Source organism: Zonotrichia leucophrys, chromosome 1, assembly GCF_028769735.1.
Source record: "Zonotrichia leucophrys gambelii isolate GWCS_2022_RI chromosome 1, RI_Zleu_2.0, whole genome shotgun sequence".
Classification (NCBI taxonomy): domain Eukaryota; kingdom Metazoa; phylum Chordata; class Aves; order Passeriformes; family Passerellidae; genus Zonotrichia; species Zonotrichia leucophrys.
The window spans coordinates 86,822,609-86,844,267 of NC_088169.1; the positions used below are offsets into that span (position 1 = coordinate 86,822,609).

Here is a 21,659-nt window from a genome sequence, read left to right on the forward strand (position 1 = left end):
TTCTAACTGGTGTGTGCTGGGAAAGGCCTTTGAAGGGAAGATGGTGCTGCCGTGTTTACAGCCAACACTACACTCTGAGCAAGGCCCAGTGCCCAAAGGGCCCCAGCACAAGGCAAAGACTGGGGAACTCTACTGCCATGGAGGCTCTTGGCTGCAGGCAGGCAGCTTCTTAATCCATGCAGGACACACAAACCCTGCTGTTGTACTTGCACACCACTGGCCAAGATGTACAACCACCCATCTACTGAAAAGCATACAGATGAACCAACCAGCCCTGTGCAACATAGACACCAAGAACCACCTGTGAAATGTTGTATTTAAAACAAAATTCTTTAATAGTTTGTACTATAAAGACACAAATTAGTGCTTGACTGCAGCATGAAAAACAAATGAAACATTAAATATTTCAAAGCTACTGTGCTTTAGAAAACAAGATACACTGATACATATAAGCCTAATGTTGGTTACCAGCTGGTTTGGTAGGAAGAGTCAGTTCAGTGTATCAAAATTGTCAATAAGCATTTCTCAGTGTAGCTGTGTTCTACAAGTCAACTGCTACTCATCTGTCACAGTGTTATTATCTATCTGCAACAATGTACTGAATTTCAGGAAGAGAAACCCACATGTTGGAACTCATAGCATCAACGTTAGAAAGTTTGGTCAGGTAATGAGCAGGAGATTCCATATCCACTCCAGGTGGACAGATGGTGTTTGATCAGACTCTATCATCATCCATGCATTACACTGAGATCAACAATCAACATGACACAGTCATCAGTTTGGAAAATCAAGAGAAAAACTAGTTTCTGTTCAGTCTAAGGAGTAAATACTGCTTATGCTGCTTGAAACCCCCTCTTCCAAAATCCAGGGAACAATAGGATACACAAACAAAGTTCTTCCACACCTTTAATGTGGAAAACATTTTGGTACATAACTTGCTATGAGCCATTTTATTCAGCACTGTCTTTGGAGAAACATATATATGTTCCAGAGCTTTGGGGACAGAAGAAGGAATCTAAGATTGTGCTTATAGCTATTCCTGTGGATAAATAAGCAAAAAACACTTTATCTTAGCATTTTTAAAAATCTTAACAATCTGCTCTTATCAATTTGTGTGATATACGTGCAAAAAAACCCCAAAATTGCAGGCACTGTTTTAGGGTCTCACATCAACTCTGAACTCAGTTCTTCTTAAATCTACAATTACATACTTAGTCAAACCTAAAAAATTTCAAGAAGTAAAATGGGAGAATTCTGCAGTAAAGCAAGAGGTTCAGGCATTATACCTGCCTCTCAAACTGTACATACGAATTCCCCTGTCCCCAGTCCTGTTTAGAGCATCTGGCTGGGAGCTCCACATAAAGTGCTTGCTTGACTGCTGCGCCCTCACCCTGCCTGTCACTGAACTACGCAACCCGAAATAAACACCTCCTGTACAGCTAAATCCCTCACCCAGCTTTCAGAGCCTGGAAAGATGCAACAGCATCAGGAAGGTGGGTAGCCAGGCTCAACTTTGAGTCAGAGGCAGACATGTATTGGATAACTAACAGGAAAGCCAGTAAAAATAGCACTGGGATTCCTGCAGAAGCAGGACTTAAAAAAAATATTGACCCCCACCTACCAAAGACTTTGTCTTAGAGACCTCAGGAGGAAACACAGCCCCAGCTCTCATAAAAGCCTTGTAACAATGAGATCAGGCACTTGGCAGCTGTAGGCAGTTGTGCGTGAGAAACTGAACAAAGAAACCCAAACCCAATTTTAATAGTTACATAGAAAGTTCTCTGTCTTTAAGTTTCAGACTCTCAAAGAAAGCTGGCAGAAGACATTCCAGATAGGTCAGAAATGCATTCATTCATGTACAAAACATTTCAAAACATGTGCCATGTTCCATCTTCATAAAACCACCTCTAAGTCATCTACAATGAACTGAATGTAACAGAAACTACATCACTTCTGTGGTGAAGAGAGTCAACATGGAAAGTTAAATGTATAAATAGCAAAACATTCAAGTATCTAAAGTGCAGATACCAGGAGGGTGGTTGACGTAATACTACGGGATTCTGTGCTTAATCTTTTGTTATTCTCTTTTCATGTAAGATTTCTTAATCTCCTTCTGGCTGTGCTCTGCTCATGTGTAATAAAGCCTCCATCACTTATCCCTCTTCATGGTAAAGTCTCACAGTCAAACAGCACTTTGCAGTTAAAGCCTCCCACTGCCTACTTATAAAGTGCAGATGGGGTTTAAAGTAAACTGAAAGTTTTACCTGAATATGTTAATCTAAATAACAGGGTACACATTCCCCCAAAATGGATGTGTGTTCCTGAATTCTGACATCTACTAAAGAAAACAGCATTGCTGCTCTGTTACAGCTTCTCTGTACTGAATTGTTTCACCACCTGCTATTAAAATGCTGTAATATATCCACAGAGAGAAACGGGTTTTAAAAAATGGTATTACTAAAATTCTTGAATGCAGATTAAATAAGTTGATAACAACTGCAAGAAACACTGGCAGTATCGGGAGGATTTTCTGTTGCTGAGATTCACATGGAAGTGTTTGATGAGAAAGACATGCAGCTGCTTGAAATGAGGTGCTAGAAGCAAATTCACGATGACCAAAAGAATCAACTGCATTTCAAATCATACAATTCAGCTTTAGCCAAGCAAGACAGCACAGAACAGGATTAAAAGAGAACTAAAACTAATTAAAGAGCAATATTTTCCACTATATCCCTCCCAGAAAATTTCACTACACCTGCCTGAATTGAAGTCCTCCTACTCGAATCTCTCTCTAAAGCAGCCAGACTTACACAAAGATGAGTGGCAGACTGAGCACAGGCTGTGGGTGACAGACACCAAACAAGTGAGGATATTTACAGGCAGTGAACAGGCAGCCAGGAATCAATACAACACCACTGCCACTCCCAGAGGCTGCACAGGCTAAGTCAGGCTGCTCTGACGTGCACACATTCAGGCAAATGTAATTAAGGGCACAGGTATGGTACAACACATGACAGAGGTAGACTGGCAAGTGGTAACACTGCATATTCCAACTCTGACTGGAGGGAGTTTTTAAACACCCATGGGCAGCACAGCAGCCCTGTGCTAACAGAAAAACCATTAAGATGAAGTCTGGAGATGACTAATACTGCTAGCCAACAACACTGCCTTTGAAACATGGATGAGATTTCTGCTCACTGGAGAATGCATATCTTGACTTGTATCTAAAAAAAAATCTAAATTCCCAAAATTAGGTATGGGTTTGATCTGTACTGTGTGAGCAATTTTGAAGTTTTCCCCCTTCTTTCCAAGAAAGAATTTTTCAGCCCATGGACTGCAGAGCTGTTTACTGCTCATCTGTGTCAAATAGATGGTCGTACGGTGGCAGATTTCCTGGTTCTTCATAGATGTTAAGGAATAGAAGAGTTCATTGTTATCAAGTCTGTACAACACATCCTGCAGACACCTGCTACTTCCATAATTCTCTTTAAAGTAGCTGCTGCCTGAATCCTACTCAAAAAATAGGATCACACATGACTTGCTAAGATGTAGTGCAGGAAAAGTTTGTGATATACTGCTCTAAGGTCTGTAGAAAAAAAAATCAACATTGTCATACAAGCAATATAAATAAAAAGCAATTAACAGACATTTAACACATTACAGGAGTAAGAATGTATGTCTTTCCAGGCACTAGAAAAGGCAGTCTGAATTTCAATGACATGCAGTTAAAACTGGCTTGTCATTTTCAATATCACTCACAAGATCAGTAAGGCAGTCAAACCAAAGCACCCATGATTTTAGATTATTTATGCTAAGAAGGATACACAGGTAAATTACATTCCTCAGGGTCTAATATAACCTGCTGAAAGAAAGGCTGCTGGCAAGGTGGTAGAAGTGTGAATGTTTTTGCTCATTTGGAATGCAGGAGAAAGCCAATTTGCATTTTTTTAAAGAAAAAAACATCAACAAAAAACAATACATAAATGAAAAAATAACAGCACTATAAAATTAAATTATGAACTTTTCAATTTTTTTAAAATCCTGACAATTCAATCCAACAAGATCTGAACCCCCCTCACAGACTTCCTAGTTGCAAATGTGTAGAAGAATCAATAAATATAAATATACCATACCATTGCAGAGATGCCTGATCAATAAGAAGGTGGCTTTTCAAGACACTCTGGTTCTTGCAAATAATCAACTAAACAGAGCGCCCAGATCCTTCAGTAACAAAACTAAGGCTACTAAAATAAAGGCTTTATTCAATTTCGATAAAAATAGTATCATACCAAGCAGATGTCACAAGTGACTGTTGATATGTCTTGCTGCTGCACTGCTTCTCTTACGAGACTCCTTCCCTAACTTATGAACACATGTAAACATACTAAATGAGAAAATGCGATACAGTATGTGGAAAAATGCTTGAGAAAGCCTGGAGGTGAACAGGCAGGCACTTATTTTCAAGCTACATTTTTGAAACAGTTTTCAAATCTCTTTATAAAAAATATACCTTCTGGATAAAGACACCTGATCCATACCAGCTTTTTCCTACCTCTGTGCTAGTTCTGCTAACTTCTTTCAGTCTGAAGAGCACTCAAATTTCCCAGCACAGATGCTGACCTTGTCTATGGAACTGGAGCCTACTGATATCAAAGCTATTCTGAAATTACCCTTCAGGTGTCTTTAGAGGGTGCACAGGTTGAAATGCACTGCTATCAGCATGTGCTTAAACCTCATTGAATTCACTCAAGGTTAAGTATCTTTTTCCAATGCAGTTTGGGGTTATTTGATCTCAAGGGTCCAGAGTTGTCACATAACAGAAGCCACATTTTAATTTGGAGGTTCACATCAGTAGAAGAGTTACTGATGGATGTGAGAGATGCAGAGAAACTGCAAACAGAGAAAAGAGACCATTTTAGCCAGCACTGATTGTTCAATAGTCAAGACTCTGAGACCTGGGAAACAGTTTTACAGCTATATTACCATGCTTTGCTGCTGTGAGCACATTGTAAATCAATACAAAATGGGATTTTGGATCAGTCTGAGTGTTTCCCTTTTTTTCTTCATGGCAAGAAGGACAAATCCGTCAGAGCATCCAAAGCAGACAAAAATTGCATAGAATGGCGGCAAGTAGGCACAGAGATAGACTCTGTTTGTTGCCCCAAAATTAAGAGCATCAAAATCACAGCCTTCATATGAGGTATATTTTGAAAAACTGTGTTAGTTTAATGTTTTCTTTACATTTACTTACTAACTTTCATCAGCTGGGTAGATAAAATTTGCAGAAAACAGAGTTTGTCCCCCTCATTAATCCCCTAAGTCTGGTTTCAAAAGGTGGTCAGCTTTCTCACAGACTAAGAATGTGATAGATTAAAAGCAAGCAAAGCACTGCCCCTTGTATTTGGGGATATCCTCAGCCTCAGTCTTGTCCTTTACTCCTCCTTCAAAGTTTCTGAATAAGATGCTGCTGAAAGTCCCACCAATATTTAAGACTTGTAAAGTAAGAAGATGATGAATTCAAGGCTGAACTAGAGCACATTTAAGGTGTTTGTCAATCTGTAGTATGAATGGGAAATGGGAAGTTGAAGAAAGGGACAGAAAAGTTAGGTATGTAAATAACAATTACAAAAAATTAAAAAAGAGTGTTTCTTATGTTTCTACAGTCACTCCACATGTTTGCAATGAATCACTGGTCAAAAAATTAGGAACTGAGCTCCCAGATGCAAACAGGAACACCTATAAAGCTTCACCATTTCAGTATCTTCCACTGGTCACACTTTGGAACATCCTCCATGATGAACCTCTCAGTTGGACTAAAGAGAAAACAAGCTTGGTAGAAAATGAACTAAATGGCACAGGTATCCAAACCATTTTGCTTAAAATATAAATTGCAAAGGAGGCTGTGTAAAAGCAAGATAGAATAAAGGCCTAAATCAACCATTACATACTTCATTAATTGTATAAAAGTGCAAGGTTAAAGTAGTTTGGGTTAAGCATTCAGTTCACTATAGGCCACACAGATGCTTAACTTGGCCATCAATGGCCTAGTTTTGTCATTTTTGTCATTCAGTTACTAATATTAGTTCAGACCACAGAAAGAACAAAAACTGAATGAAAAAACATATGCAATCCACTTCAAAAATGGTTAGTTTTCTGTGACCAGCACGAAATATTACCGCAATGTCATCAGCTGTACAATATATACATAAAACCCTTGTGTCTTAATCTTTGTTTTAACAACTTAGAATAAAGCTGCACTAAGTGCTATTTCCCTAGTGTGCCAGCTCTTTGCTCTGTTCCAGCCGACTGGCCTTGCAGCACAGAGAAGTCCTCTAATAGCAATGGTTCTTGGATTGATCCAGAATTTTGACACTTCAGCCAGAGCAACTGTTGAAATGCTTTATTCAGCCAGGCCAGGTGATCGCGTGCGGCTGCCCAGGGCTCAGTCAGAGGTTCTTGGGTGGCTCCACAAGAAGAACAGGCCATATTCCAAAAACAAACTGTCAAAAGAAAAATAGGAACAGGGGAAAGAGTCCTTGGAACTTTATGTTTCTTGGAACTGAAACCAAACACTATTAAACATAATCTAATGATAGGATGAAAGGGGAATGGCTTTAAAATGAAAAAGAGTAAGTTCAGATTGGATATTAAGAAGAAATTCTTTACTTTGAGGGTGGTGAAATACTGGCATGGGCAGCCCATAGAAACTATGGATGTTCCACCCCTGGAAATGTTCAAGGCCAGGTTGCAGTACCCTAAGGGCTCTGAGTAACCTGGTCTAGTGGAAAGTGTCCCTTCCCATGGCAGGGGGGCTGAACCTAGATAATCATTGAGGTCCCTTCCACCCCAAACCATTCTGTAATTCTATGAAAATTTCAACTGCATTTCTTGGGATGTAAGCAGAAGTCAAAGACAGTACCCTAACAGGCGTAATTATTGAGCCCCACCAACAGTTCAAAGCACAAGATATCCAAACGTACACTAATAAATACAAAATACAGCTTGCTTACCTTCACCTTTGGCCTGTGTTTCAGGAAAAGTGTCCTTGTATATAAACTGAGGAGAAGGAAAAAAGCATGCTTAAAATTTCAAGCATAAGACAGCATATAAAATAAGGATGTCCTGATCCCAGTTTTATTTTCCAACTATAAAAGAATTGTTTCTGTGATTGCAGAGCTACCCATTCTGCCTAGATTCAGTCAATTCAGGAGATGTTAACCTCCAGTAAATCGCCCTGTAGCAGACTAATCCACAAAATAATTTACCCTATCACCTATGTGCGGAGAAAGAAAGAAACCCTGAGAGGTAAAAAAAAAATTACAAAACAACAAAGAAACCCCCAGGGACTGGAGTCTGTCATTTTAGAAGGATGAAATTAAATCAGTGTACCACAAAATACAGCAGATGTTAAAGGGGGAAAAAAGCAGCATAGCTTGATTCTACATCTTATTCTTAGATGCTTTCTCCCCTCAGTCGATCTTTTCTGGTGAATGACCTCACATTTTTTTAAAAGGCAATGCCACTTTGTGGCATGTTGGAAAAACCTTGCCTATGCTTGATTCCTGCAAGGAATTTTTTTTGAGGCAATATTCTAAAATATTACCTCAAGCTCTTTAGAGTAGCAGACAACCTGTAAACTAAAACGGAGCAACTGTTTTCCATATACCTTGACATATTTCTATGTATATATACATTTACATATATGTAGGCAAATATGCCTACGTATATGTAAATGTATATATACATAGAGATATATATACACTGAGTATATGTGTATATCTATGAGTATCTCTATATATATATACACAGTATATCTATGAGTATCTCTATGTATATATACATAAATATACATAGAGATATAAATACACATAAATGTAACAATGAGCTATCAGGTCATCTAATGGAAGTGTACTTATTTTCCTTGCATTTTCCTTTTATTGGTTATTTTAACATCTGACAAAAAAGGTGAATTCTATGTTAGATGTAGAAAAATTGATATATAATCAAGTTCTCAACTACATAGGATGTAAACATATAACAGACATTCTCTTTGTTATTGTTAAGTGGTAAAATTTTATTTAATTAGATGATGAACAAAGAGCAGAAATTCTTCACATTTCAGTTTACATTCTATTCTTGCCCCTGGTTCCACTAGATGGTGGTATAGAGCAAAAATGAGAAAAATCTGCTGCTTCCAGACTTGCTAACTTACATTCTTGTTTAAGCCCTTTTGAGAACAGCTCCTCTAAAACTACTTTAGCCATCACCTTCTGCACTACAGCAGGATGTCTGCTGATTTTCAGGAGTGACAGCGCCTATCAAAAGATTTGTTAAGCTCCTAAATTTAAACATGTTTAAGTACTTCAGAATTGCTGCTCAAGAACAGACAAGTATTAATGGCATGGCTTACATTCTGAAATTAATATACTGTCAAATAGTTTTCGTTTAACTGCCACAGGCTTCCCATTTCTGAATTAAATTTTCTTGAAGAATCATGACTATTTAAAGACTAGTGATTACATTTTGAAAAATATAGATTAGTTTTAAGAGAGTTTTTAGATCAGTTACAAAGAGGAAAGAAAACAGTACACCAGTTTAATAAGTCATTTTCCTGCTCTTCTGGATGGTACAACATTCTGAAGTCCATCTGAAGCTGAGAAAACTTGTAAGATCTCTGTGAACTTCCAGTTTAGAAAACATTTCCTACCTTAGAAGGATATGAAGGTAAGAACCCAGGCCTGTGAGAATATGCCACCATGCATGAAACTGTGTCACAGCTCCCACCACAGGAGGCATCTTCTCTCGTAATGCTCTGAAAGAAAGGAATACGATGCAATGGAATAGTTTTTCCCAGCTAAGCAATCTCAAATCACAATGTTGGATTATCAGATCACAGATTATTGTTTCCATATCTCAGGCATGTGCTAGATAGGTGAGGCTTTATGGAGTCAGGCTTTCAGCAGGTGAGGAGCAGCAGTTATAGTTTACACTGCCAGTACACAGAAATATCAGTGAACCAACTTTCTTACACATTTAAAGAAAACAGACATTTCCTCATATGATGAGTGACCAATTACTCCTGGACTCAAATTTCAGGGAATATATTTATGGCATCCCACAGTCCCAAATGAATCCTACCATTCTCCTCCACAAAACCTAATAGGATGAAATGTTAAGTTTAAGGTCCAAGAGAAGAAATTAGATTTATTAGACATCATCACTTTAAATTGGGCAATCACACCACCTATTCTGCAGGTACATGGAAGCTCAACTTGCCTTTATCTGTTGGACTCTTAAAACAGGGACAAAATGGGTGTTTAATGAGGAAGCAATTAAAGGAGAGGGTCTGAGATACTCCACCAACATGCTTTGTATTTTGTAGTGATGGGGTGTGAGCTACTTGAGAAGGTGCTAAGGGATGGAGATAAAGAAATAAAGAGAATGACTACATTACTCTTATTTCTCCTGCTCATTAGGCTTCTGCAGATAATGCCTATTTTGGTTGATGGTGGAGGAACTGTTTACATCTGCTGGTCTTTTTTTCCACTTTAATTTCACTTGTCAAAGTAAAAAGTGGAAAACAACGATTGCATGTGTTAAGCAAGAAAAATCTGCAGCTCCTGGAATACATTCTTACTGCTTGATATTACAGTGCTTGGTCCAAAGCTGCTCAGTGACAATTACTAGCACAAAGCTCCAATTGAGTCAGCCATGACACAGTGGAACATGCACCCTGGCACAACCTTTGAGCCTTTGGATGGCAGGAAATTTCAAAGCTCAAATTCAAAAGTGCGTGGTTCCAACCAGAGAAACTGAGTGCTACAGACTTTTTGCTATTTTGATTTTTTTTTTAATAAGCTGCAGATTTACTAAAATATGGAACAAAAAACCCTGAATCAAAACCCAGTTTTGAACTTTAAAACCAAACAGAGCAGGTAGGTGGATGATTCACAAGCTAGACATCCAGAGAGTAAAGAATTTCAAGGGATTTAAATGTATTTTCTCCAAAGGTTCAGAGTATAATACCTCCTGGAGAAATCCAAGGCTCTGCAGATGTCTGACTAAAGCTAGTAAACAAGCATATTTTTTTCTATCACCATAACCACACAAGTGTTACAGGAAAGATACTAACTTTTTTCCCCCTTATGAAACGAGGAGGGAAGAAAGTGCCTCAGCAGCTGGGGTCATTTTTGGACCTAGGAACCAGTTCAAACCCTCCATGGACCCACAGCAGCTCAGCAGGTTTGGTGAACTGGGGGTTGTGATCTCACCAGTGACGTGAGGCAGCTGCAAAAATCAACCCTCATGCCAATATTTGCAAAGTAACTGTAAACCCAGGCCAAATTATTGGGCCAAATCCAGCACAGTTATTTGTGCTGCCAAATAACTACTCTATCCCATATGTATCAAGTGCTTCTAGGGATGAGGATCATGTATTATATTAATTTTTAAAAAGTTTCAAGAATACTCTGTTGGAATTAACTTTCATTTGGCTTAACCCAACACAGGGATTGAAGAGCCAGAAGGGATGGAAAACTTTAGAGTTCTTTACAGCACACTGTTATTTGGCTCTGCCAAACCAGCCTACTAGGACAATTCTGCACAACACAGATTCCATGGCATAATAGTGTTTCATATTGTCAAAAATGTATTTTTCTGGATGCTGGGATTAACCTTTCCATCTCCTCCAGCTTGCTGAACAACACATGAATTGCAACTAAGTGCTGTTTATTGGTAACATGGATATTGAAATAGGCATTTCCTGAGCAGTAGCAGCAGAAGTAGTTCTGCATGTCTTCTTTAACATGCAGAACTACTGGCTTTGATATTTTCGTAGGAAATGGAAGAGCAGAAAAGAAAACCCAAATGAGCAGGATAACCCATTCAGATGAAATCAAGTCTGAATAACAGGCTTTAGTCATCCACAGGCTCCCAAAATTAGTTCAGTGACATTATTTCTCTCAGTTTAATTTGAAGTTAAAGAGAAATTAAAAACAAAAAATTCTATAAATGGTTAAAAAATTTAAAAACCCCTGTTGAGTGCTGACTCTAGTAATGAACAATCTGCATAAAATCTCATGGATGTTTTGTAGGCAGCATGCCATACATACAATGAGATGGACTTGAATATGCACCTCAGAAATAATCCAATCTTTGTACTTAAAGGCTATTAAGAGCTATCCAGACAAGTGAAAAAACTCACCTCAATTTACCACAGAAAATGTTGTCCACATTCCAGAGAAAAAATCCCATTAAAAACACAGTTAAAGATGTATATCCTAAACCTCTAAGCCATGGGTATACCCTAGAGAGAGAAATAATGCAAAGTTTAGTTCAGAATGGTTAAAGATACAGAAATATATTAATATATACTACACTAAATATGTGTAAATACAGAAATGCTATTATATGTAAATAAAATTCTTTATCAATTTGGTTTTTCCCTCAAAAGAAAAAAATAACAACTTCAAATTTCATCTGTTTAAATATTGTATTTTACTTCTTCTCTCTCCTGATCTCATATTCTCTGAGACTGTTATTTTACTTCTGTAATTATGTTTTCTAATATACTGCACTCTCTGAGTGAAACCAAAAAGTGGGAAAACTAAAGTTGGCTAAAAGGTACTAATTCTTCAGTCCTGTGTGTATTCTTTCATTAAATAAAAAAAAAGAAAAAAAGATCTCTTACCAAATAGGACTCTCTTTCCCAAAAGAAAAGGGTCTCTGCCAAGAGATGATATCTCTGTACTAGGGAATTTGTATATATATGGTCTTTCAAAATTCCTCTTTTTTTCAATGTAGACCACCATGACCAACAACTAACTAAATTAATGGTATTAAACCTCAGTACTTTTATGTTCATCTTTTAGTTTAACGCTACTGCGAATAGAAAAATGTCAATTTAATTTCAGCAGAAAAAATTTCTCTTCAAGACATGGAAAACACACTGAAGAATCAGATGCAAGAAAGTGCATCATTAATAAATTTACTTTCCCTATCCACATTCAGGTTGGACCATGAAATTCTAAACTTCCAACATGGAAGGCTCCTTTCCCACTAATAAGACAAGTCCAAAAGCAAAACCAAATCCAACCCTGAAAGGCTGCCATGAAATACTGTTCAAGTTATTTTTAAGCATTATGAATGCACAGTTGAGATTCTGGGTTAAAACACATTCTTGAGTTGCCTTTTCCTCCACTGTGTGTCTTATAGCACATTTCAGAGCCGTGAACACTGAGAACCAAAATGTGCAAAACACAACAGGTAGCTTGCCCTGTGGAGGAGGCTCTAACCAGACACAAGCTGTACATATTTACAAACTGACTGCCAAAATAAACTAGCAAAATTATTATTTGTTTAGTCTAATAAATGTGTGGAGCACCATGCAGTACATGGCCAAGACTACACTGTAATATTACCCCCTCAGAGCTCCAGAGACAAGCAAGACCATGACACAACAGAGACCTAAATAGTATATCAGACATGCTGGCAATTAGGTAATTATAGCTGGAATTATTGAGGAATAAACAGTGGTGTTTTGTGAAGGAATCAACTGGCATCACTTATTAACAGGGAACATGCTTTGTGAACAGAGAACAACATTTGCCCACTTGCAATCTTGGGAGGAAACAGACCTAAGAAAGAGATGAAAAGTGTGGGAGGAAGAGGCAGGAAGAGGAACAACTGGTGAGGATAGGATGAGATAGCAGTCTGGAAGGAATAACATGCTGTTCTTTGGAATTTTTACTGTAATCTCAGAGTGACTTCAAAACCCACACTAAGAAATATGAGTGATAGGAAGTGAAGATACAAGAAACAAGCAGAAATCAGGGTCAGTATGTAAGCTGGAAAAGGCTTTGCCAAGTGCTAGCACTACTGATGGAAATATAGGAATATGTTCTAGCCGTGCAGAGAAAGTAAATCCAAAAGTGTGCTTGGGGATGAATTTTAGAGAAAAGAAAGGGTACCTTCAGGTTGGCAGAACTTCTCTAGCAGAACTAATTTAAAATTAGTAGTAGTTTAGTTAAAATTTAGAAGTAGTTTAAACCTACTTCTCTTCCCATCCCAACTTTCTACCCAGTTTGCATAATAACCAACAAGGGAAATACATCTTCGTAGGGTGCTGATTCAATGAAGTGATCAAGCTAATTAAGAATATACACTCCAAGCCCCTAGAACTGAAGTGAAAAGTAGGTAGGACTTCAGACACAGACTTGACTGGAGCAAAACAATCAGTGATACTTTGAGAGGGAAGGTGGTGATGTTATTGATCAAGACAGAAGACCATGAAATGTTTCAGAAATAATGAGAAGGCATAACTGTGTGGAATTTGCAGATGTAGAAAAATAGAAGGCCCGAGAGTTTGTCTACACAGACAGAAAGAAATTTAATCTAAAAGGCTAGAACTGTGTTAAATCCTTGAATAAGGACAAAATTAAAATTACTTCAATTTGATTCAATTTAGTTCCCCTTGGAGGTGAATAAACATAGTGTCACTTAAGATCTCTAGGCGAGGATTAAAATTTCCAGTCCATGGGTTTAAAAAGTGCCTTTAAATTGATGATTGCTTCTGAAGCTGCAACACACTATCAGTTTTAAGTTCTTCTTGCTTAATAAAAAAGTCTGAGAACACTTGCACTTGGTCTGTAGGAATTTCTTGGGGAAAACCAAACCACATGAACTGAAATGGCAATTGGAAGGTGATTCAATGAATGTACTTGATCCTTGTGGGTCTCTTCCAACTCAGAATATTTGAGGATTCTATAATACTTCAAATTCACATTTTGTTAAATTCTTCCTTGTGTTCCTGAGCAGACATATGTGGAACTTGAAACAAAGTTTAACAAAAAAGCACATTTAAAATGACAACAGAAATAAGTAATTTTCAGAAGCAATCCCCAAATGCATGAGAACACCAAATATTCACAGGAGATAGACAGAAATGGGCAACCAACTGAGCCCCTGAGAGCTAAAGGTATGTGTTTACTTCAATACTGACTAAATTCCATTTTCCTTCCATTTACCTCCCTTTTACAGACCATTTTTAGAGTCTGTGCTCTAATGATTCTAATGCTTCTCAGTGTCTCCTAGCACTTTTAATACCTTTTGTTTGTTACAGTTTTAATTTTGATTTCCATAGCATTATGCTTGATTTTATCCATTGTGAGAAAAAAAAATTGTGAGAAAAACTATCATGTGTCATTATTTTTTAAATACTTGAGCAGGGAAGAGGAAAGGAAATTACTAAGTGATGGTTCCACTCTGCAGTCTTAGTCTTAGCACTCTCCCAGTATGATCATTAGAGTTTGGACATTAGCAACAGATTTCACACTATCCAGCAATAAGAAGACAAACTCAATTTCTGTTTAAATCCCAGTCTAACAGCTGAAGCCACCAGCAGAACACCTGACAGTAAACACTGATCATAAGTGTAGAAATCTCAGTTTAGTTTAATGTTATCATAGTGGCTTCAAAAAAGTGCAAACTGATGAGCCAAACCCTTTCAACCCAGGGGAGCCCAGGAGCTAACATTATGTACCTAGTTAAAGAAATTCTCCCATTGCCAATTTCTCGTGTTAAGCTGACAAAAAAAAAAAAAAAAAAAAAAAAGCTGCAAATACCATGTTGTAACTTACAATCCTGAATTAAATGGTTACTTACCATAACACTATATAAACAGATCTTAGAACTATGATGGATACTAGTGTTCCATACATGATCTGAAAATAAAAAAAGAGATAAAATTCAGCAGTTGGGTTCAAGAGACCTTATAAAATACTCCAGGAATAAAAACTTTTGAAGCCTCTGTTTGTTTGTTATTTTATTTTTACATCTCAGGAAAATAGCATTCCTTCTAACTTCATCTCCAGAAAGCTTTCTGTTAAAGTTTCAAATAAAAGTGTGATTACAAAGCATGTCCTTTATACAATTACAGAAAAAGTCAGTTGTGTAAAACCAATGTTCCACTGTTCCGAATTAGAAAGCAAACACTAGATGGCACTCAGAAAGCATCATGAAACCAGAACTGGTAACCAACCCCTATTATCTCTTCTCTGCATTTTAGCCCAGGATTGTGCAAGCATCAGCTAAAGCTGTTTTTGAAAGCTGTACTTCTTTCATTGATACTTGATTAATATGTTTTCCTGAAAGCAAACACCTGAATAGACTATGTGCTATTCCCACACTGAGCATCACTATGGGGAAAAACTTTCCAGGAAGCATTTCAAGCAACTATTGCAGATTGTTTGGATTCAATCTAATTACATAGTGGGAAGGCTGCACAGTCTGAAAAGATCCATGAGCAAAATCTGACTCACTGTAGGTTTGATGAATTTGAATGCAATCACCTGACTTATAAAAAGTCAAAGTAATAATTTTTTTTTTTGCCTCATGATCTTTAAATCACTCTCTTTAATTCACAAACTTAAAATCCATGTAACAGCACCTCAAGACATAAAGATTAAAGAAGAGAAAAAAAATGTAGCCAGTCATGCCTGAGAGTGATGCAGAAGTCACTGCAGCAGAGAGGATTTTTAGACACTGGTGACATTCAATTACTTTCTTTATCTTTTATTCTGAACACTGGTTTCCTTCAGCCAAAAGGGAATTTGTTCCAAGCAGCTGTGCTTTGCTCTTTTTGCCTCTCTCCAGTGGCCCACAAGCCTTCCAGTGATTTTTCCTTCCTTGTTCACTGACTTAACTTTCTCATCTTGCTTCTAGTTAGCTACTATCTAATTCTGCCTTTGCTTAACATGAAATAGAAAAGCTATAAACCTTTGCTGTCTTTTTTTAAAAGCCACTAAACCTCACAGAAAAAGTGTGCACACAAAGCAGTGTCCTTACCATGTTCTAGTGACCTCCTCATATCCCTTCTTCTTTTCCACTGTCTTTGAGACAGGGACTGCCTCTCAATCTGCTGTAACTGGGGCATTCAGATCCTACTATACTGTAAGCATGTCTAGTCATCTCACATAAAACAGGTTACTGTAATAATGCAAAGTGAAACCTTCCTTCCAAAAGTCCATAAAGGCAAATCTGCAAACTCCTTTTAGATTTAAGGATAAGGTTAGTAGTGCACTGTATTATCAGTGCATGTATACAGAGCAAGACAGACAACAGAGCCCTTATGTTTGACAACAGGTAAAATAAGCCAAATATTGACTATTCAAAGTCAGTCAGCACAGCAGCTCTTCATTTGCATTCAGAACAAGATTAAAGAAGTTCAGTAAATAAACTACTACTACTGTGTGTTCTGCTCTGTAGAGCTAAACAAAGCAAAACTATTTGAAAGGCTAATTGGTTCTGGCTTGTAATTTATACAGAGCTGTTAGTTAATTCCAGTCCCCTTGTTGAAGCACAGCACATAAACCAGGAAAAAAAGAAAACCAACACAACCTGCTAGACACAGCCTGAGTATCAAGTGCTTATCAGTCCCAAGCTAAGGGTAGGAAGGAGTGCTCAGGTGTGCTAGGTGCTGCCTGCTGGTACAATTCTTCATTACTAACATTTTACCTAAAAAGATCCCACCACATAAATATATTATCAGCCTCATTTAAAACAGCCCTTTTCATTTTTTCTAATCAAATCCAGCAATTTATTCTAAGAGAGGGATGGTACACAGGAAGATACTCATAGGGAGGCTCCTCCAGGATCCAAATTACAGTTTGATTTGCTGATTTTCTCCTTCTTAAAATTTCCATCACTAAAGCACTCCTTTGCAGTACAGATATGGGAAAAACCTATCCATTAAGAGCAATTTCTGTCTTACACATTAGGGGTTGTGACCACCCTTATGCTTGTACCCAAATTGCTTTTGAATTCTTTGTACAGGGAGTTCAATAGTGTCAGACTCTGCCTAGAGAAACAGATCTTACAGGCAGCCCAGAGCCCAGGTAAAATGTTACCTTTTTCAGCAGTTGCTAAAAGCAGGAAAGAGCAAAAGCTAAGAAAAGCTTTCTTTGCAGAGTTTCTGGCTTGATGTGTCCTAGTGAGTTAATGGCTTGCAGAAGAGGACAGTATTAATGGAGGAAGGAAGGGGGAAAAAAAAAAAGAAAGAGAACCTTGCAGTGGCTGAAAAAAAATATGCCCATCGTTGACACTTCAATTTCTTGCCTTTTCCACTTCCCCACCCAAACAGGTTGTTAGCAGTAAAACACTTTTGTGTTTAAAAGCCTGTGAAAGACTGGAACAACAAACGGTTCTGCTCTGCATGCTCCAATCCTCCTGCTGAAGGTGAGCACCCAGGAGGTGCTGCTGTGATATACAGAGACTGCAGCTGCTCACCTCCCCCAGCTGTTTCTTCAGAGGGCTACACACCAAACTGCACAGCTTAGTTCAGATGTCAGGCAGCAGTGCTTACTTCATCTCTTTTACCATCCATGGCTTTACTATTTTTATCATGGTAAAACTCTGTTAGGTATTACCCATCCATCCAGAGAAGGACAAAGTATAATATTATATAAAAAAAGAAAAATCTGCCTTATTCAAATTAGCTCAAATGTTTCCATCCCTTTAACTTCTTTTGTCTTTCTTGTCTTTAACTAAGACATCATTTAAATGACAGATGACACCCAAGCAAGTTTTCTGCTATTTTGTCTCACACTGCCATTAAACTGTAAGCCAAAGAACATAATTTTACTGCAATTGAAACAAAAAGAAAGATCAGAATCTCAATCTTCTGTTACCACTAGACAGTTCCCTCTTTGCTGTTTCAGATGCAAATAAAGCTCTGCACATTTCAGCTTTGAAGGTATCTTTACAATGGAGGGAAAAACCCAAAGTCTGATGAAGACACAGTGGATTATCTCATAAGAAGGAGAAATATGAATAACTTCCTAATTCACAAATGGGAAGTAAGCACTTAAGGGCTCAATGTCTGGAAGCATTTTTAATGTGGAGGCAATTAAGCAAATCATACATAAATTCACTTATGTAAGTTAGAGGCAAGGTTGAGAGGGAGAGCATACAAAACTGGTTCTTCATCTACCCTTCCAGTACAGAAAGCAGCAATAAACTGCTATTTCCACTTCTCTGTTTCCTCTGCTCCTGGCTTTCTACCTATCTTTGGTTAATAAAGTCAATTTATCAGCCTCAAATATTAATATTCACATTGGGCACTGTACTGAGAGATTTTGGTTCTCGGCAACTAGCTTATCTAATACTCCAACCAGCTATCAAAAGAGAGTTCAATACTTGAATGTGGAAGCTATATTTGCAATTTGCAACAAAGAAAACTGAGCTCTACATGGGTTTGGATTTCTGGAGAAGAAATCTGAGCTGAGAGAAAAAGGAAGGACAACCCCAAGACGGCACTGAAACACCAAGAAATTCGGCCCAGTTACAGCTGTGTAGCACCACAGGCTGCCTTGACAGCTTCTGAATGAACTAACTCACCCTGGGGTTGGTCCTGTTTAGATGCATGAATGTGATAGCAAAATGACACACAAGTCACTGCCGCTGTAGAGCTTCTGGGACACTGTCTGCCACAGAAAGTCAAGCTTCCCCTCCAAGGACTTGTAGAGCTGAGCCTCAGGAGAGTCAGAATATCCTTCCTCATTCCCTAAGATACTGTGCAGGTAGAAGCACCAGCCAGAATGAAAGCTGTACTCGCTTGGGAAGACATCCCCCAATGAACTGTGTAGGAGTGAAATGTCACTCAAGTTAGTTTTATACATGCTCATCAGCAGGACAATGACAGATGAGAAAAAGCTCTGTGCTGAAGACACACCTGAAAAGGTCATTTTGAACAGACTACTGGGGAACCTGAATGTACAGAAAGTAAGAACACATTCCACCAAAAGGCACAATGTATCAGCCACAGGCCTACAATTAATTATTGCCTTAGCAGCAGAAGGGACTCTGGAGAGCTATAAGACATCCAGTGGGTCCACATACATTCCCCAAAATGGTGAATCCTGCAATTTTGAACAGGTTGTGCCTGGACATAATATATTCTTCATGCAGTTTCAGGCTCCCTTACATACTTTCATACTTCTACATGTTTCATCTTGATTTCACCTTGTTCTTTGCACTTGTATATTTAAAATACGCCTAGAGAAAAAAAATCTATTAATTTTTTTATTAAGGCAAATGAAATGCCTTTTCCTGCCATGCTAACTTTCTTCCTCTTACTCAAAGTCACCTGAAGAAGTAAATCCAATACTTGCATTTTACTTCTATCAAAAGTTAAAAAAAATCCCTGGTCATGTTGTTATGCTGTAAACAGTGAACACATCCAGGCACTCCCTCCCCTCCTTTGGTGATCTGTGAACAGTTTAGAACAAGAATAGTTTGTATTTGTCCATCAGTGCATCTCTTCCATTTTGAATCAGTCCTCATCCTCATTCTCCAGCTATCCCAGTTACTTCATTACCCCCAGTACTCAGTGACAACGCTGAACTTTGTATCACCACAAATACCAGCAGTACACTCTTCTTTTTCTTGCTAGAGGTTGTTAAAAAAGAAACCAACGAAACAAATCAGTCCCACTACTGATTCCAAGAAAATTCAGGCTTTTTCATAATCTCCTTTACTAATTTTTCACTAGTCACTACCTTACCCTATTTGCAACTCTCCTACTCATCTGTTCCTCCAGCTGGCTTTGTTTCACATGGGACACCACAAGAACATTCTAGAATGCCTATTTTTTTACATCACATTTCCTAATGTAGAAGAAACAGCTATTTAATCTAATTTTCTGTTAACCTTTTAATTATTTGTTTGCTCAAATTTGCCTCAAACTGTCACAGCAGATGACTACACAAATAAAACAGGTTTTTAGAACTATGTCCCTATTCTTATAACTTGCTGCACTAGCTGAACGAGGTTTTTGATCACTCCAAGTGATCAGATATGGATGCTGCAAGCAGACAAATCAGGATGGAACACGTTGCTTTGTATGTAACAACTTCCTAGGCCTCATCACATTAGGAGGAGGCTACTTGTAAGACTTGAGTTGGAAGTTTAACTTCCAGAGTAGCTACTTCTGCTTCCAGAGCTGTCTCTGTATGTCTGTGGATCACTTTACACTAGCAGCCATTCTTCCCCTGCCCCTTTCCTTGTATACATGTAGTAAACAGGGATGAAAAACTAATCTGATTTAAAATTAATTCTGAGGAGAGTTTCAACCTGTTGAGTTCCATAATCAAATTCAGACCTGAAAATAAATTTGTGTGCCAGATGGAAAAGAGGGGAGAGGCACAGCTGTTTTCTGTGACAATGATACTGGCTTAAAAACAACCAGGCAGCTGGGACATAGGGTTGTTTAACACCTTGAAAATTAGGACTAACAGTGCTCCAGCCTGAGAGATTTGAACATAAGCAAGACAATATATGCCTGTAAAGGCCATTAATATATTTCATTTAAATGATGAGGTGGCAAAAACACTAGATCAGTTGTCAAACAGGAATTAGTTTTTTCCTTCTAATGATGTGCTGCCTCCACCTACCCAAAACACACATCTCATTCCTCCTACAGTTGAAGCACTAAAACCCTTAAAGATCTCCCTTAATATGTGGATGCAGAAAAAGTAGTTGGTCTCTATTGCTACTGTGCCGTGGATAACAAACTGAAATCACCTTTGTGCCCTGCTGGCAGCTGGCAATTTATGAGCCTAAATTGGAAAGACAAGTAGAAAGTAATTTGGGGAAAAATAAGGCTCAGATCCTGGTTGCTAAATATAATAGGATCCTTTTTTCCATTCTTACTGGCCTCCTTCCAGAGGGAAAAAAAAACCAAACCAAAACCATAATCCATACTGAAACAATGAACAATAAAAAGTTATCCTTGTAGTTCTTCTCTTTTTGCAAGGCTGACAACTCAAAAAGATCACAGACAAACACCTAGAGGAGCCAAATGCTGCTTTATCTCCTGATGCTACTTTCTAACCCAGTAAGAAAAATTGTGATTTAAACTGATTGCATGAGCATATTTAATTTTACTTCAAGTCTAAGTGACTTGAAAAGCAGTTTGAAAATGCTTACAGAAATTATTTAGCTTTTTCTTTTTAATGCACTCTAAAATAATGTACAAGTATTAAGAACATAACCCTGTTTAGCTGTGCAGTCAGGGAAATTATTTCCTCAGGATTTACTACATATTTGACAAAGACTGTGAAAAAATAGGTAGAGTACTTGAAAATTTGGAATTTGGCCATAACTTTATGTTGTCCATAAAAATCAATTTGCAAAGAATTGTTGTAAAAAGTCCAACAATTTTATGGGATCTAAATATTTTCTACATTGATTCCTCATGTATAAATTAAAACAGGGAATTCATATTCTGAAACTAAGAGAAACCAGATGCAGAAAATTAAAGGTCTGGGACAACAGTTTAAACTTTCTCTATTTCCTCCTTTCCCAAAAAGTTGTAATATCTGTTATTTTAGTTTTTGTGACACGGGGCAACACCTATACCAATGCATCAAACTGGACTATAGTGAAGCTGTGATGTATTTATTCCAATAAATGCACCTTGGGCAAATGATTGATTAAAGAGATAAAAGTTCATTATAAATAGTAAATTTTGCTACTGTTGTTAACAAAACTACTTTAAGTCACCTCATTCAAAACTGGTTATGACCAGCTCAGTAAAAGCACGAGTAATTGTCACCTTCATCCCAGCCATTATCTTTCTGCTGGAAATGTAAATAGGGGAAAAA

The 21,659-nt window shown here is 37.8% G+C and overlaps 1 protein-coding gene across 5 annotated transcripts in view; it reads right to left on the minus strand.

Annotated features, from left to right (window-relative positions):
- Positions 1-309: 309 nt before the first annotated feature.
- Positions 310-21,659, minus strand: part of ACER3 (alkaline ceramidase 3) — a 56,371-nt gene continuing 35,021 nt past the window's right edge. For all 5 annotated transcript variants that reach the window (XM_064720533.1, XM_064720545.1, XM_064720535.1 and 2 more), the window contains 5 exons: positions 14,662-14,720; positions 11,204-11,305; positions 8,708-8,812; positions 7,011-7,056; positions 310-6,500 (listed from right to left, as the gene is read on the minus strand). In XM_064720533.1, the coding sequence (XP_064576603.1) occupies positions 6,447-6,500; positions 7,011-7,056; positions 8,708-8,812; positions 11,204-11,305; positions 14,662-14,720 (366 nt within the window). In that variant the 3' untranslated portion in view covers positions 310-6,446. The remainder of the gene's footprint in view (positions 6,501-7,010; positions 7,057-8,707; positions 8,813-11,203; positions 11,306-14,661; positions 14,721-21,659) is intronic.